Raw genomic sequence first — 1,151 nt, 5'->3', positions numbered from 1 at the left:
AGGGGAAGCTCTGGATGGAGTGGTGGCGGGAGTCAGAGGCCTCATCCAAGCTGATGGCGTGGAGCAGGTGGGTGCGGAGCGGGCCGTGCTGCGAGGCTGCTGTGCTGCTCTGCGACAGCAGCGTGTGCAGGCTCCCATTGCTCTTGGACAGCTTCTGCCCCTTGGACGAGGAGAGGCCCTGCATGGAGACCAGCCCCTTCCCGGCCACTGCCTTGAAGGCCGAGGGCCTAATACGGCACTGAAAAACAAAAGTGGGGTCAGGATGAACCCAGCAGCCCCTACAGGCGCCCCAAGCCAGGGAGAACCCATTCGCTCCCAGCCCCATACCCCTGGGCACCCTCAAATCCCCACGCTCCATCCTGGACACAGACTATTCTGCTCCAGCCCCATCCTCTCGCAGAGCAGGACACATTTTGGAGCCCAGCATGGCACCCACAGCCTCACCTTGTCAAAGCGGCCCCTCTCGGGCAGGGAGCTCTTGGAGAAGTCGGCCCCGCGATGATGCTCACGGGACATGCGCTCAGGGGACCGGTTCTCACGGTCGCTCTCGTAGTCCCGCTTGTAGCAGACGCCTGATGTCTGGTGCTTCCGCTCCGACCGCGTCTCCTTCTTGGCCCCGTGCAGGTAGCCAAAGAGCTCCCGCTGGCTTGGCCCCTTCCTCAGCAAGCCATCGGGCTGCCGAAGCCCCCGTGAGCCCCCCAGCGGGGCCCGCAGCTCCAGGGGGGACAGATCCTGCTTCTCCACCAGGCTGCCCACGCTGCCCATGCTGCCGACGACGCCGATGGGCTCCGAGGAGAGGTAGGTGCTCAGGATGCGGGTGTCAGGCTCACAGGTCACAGGACCCTGTGCTGCTGCCATGGAGAATTAGAGAAAAGCCCGGTACCAGCACTGCTGAAGGAGAGACAAAGTCAGCAACGCCGGGCAGCTGAGACTTTGAGCCCCTACCCGGCACCCCCTTTCCCAGCTGGCCCCAAGGACCGACCTGGGCTCCCGGTGCAAGGAGAGACCCGCCAGGTCCCGAGCAGCTCTCCAGGGGACCCGGCAGCCGAGCGAGCAGAGTGCTGGCGTGCAGCATGCACTGGGCGAGCTGCGGTGGGGTAGGGGTTCCCCCCTGCTGCCGTCCCACCCCCCTCATGGCGGAAGCCTCCCTC

The 1,151-nt window shown here is 65.5% G+C and overlaps 1 protein-coding gene across 1 annotated transcript in view; it reads right to left on the bottom strand.

The window, feature by feature from the left end:
* N4BP3 (NEDD4 binding protein 3) overlaps positions 1–858 on the bottom strand; it is a 2,912-nt gene extending 2,054 nt beyond the window's left edge. Inside the window, 2 exon segments of the mRNA XM_009893354.1 lie at positions 2–238; positions 445–858. Coding sequence (XP_009891656.1) covers positions 2–238; positions 445–858 — 651 coding nt within the window.
* Between the last annotated feature and the right edge of the window lie 293 nt (positions 859–1,151).

Source organism: Charadrius vociferus, unplaced genomic scaffold (genome assembly GCF_000708025.1).
Source record: "Charadrius vociferus isolate BGI_N301 unplaced genomic scaffold, ASM70802v2 scaffold1041, whole genome shotgun sequence".
NCBI classification, from domain to species: Eukaryota; Metazoa; Chordata; class Aves; order Charadriiformes; family Charadriidae; genus Charadrius; species Charadrius vociferus.
Note: the sequence above shows the minus strand (reverse complement) of the source record. Positions and strands in the feature narration are given on the sequence as shown.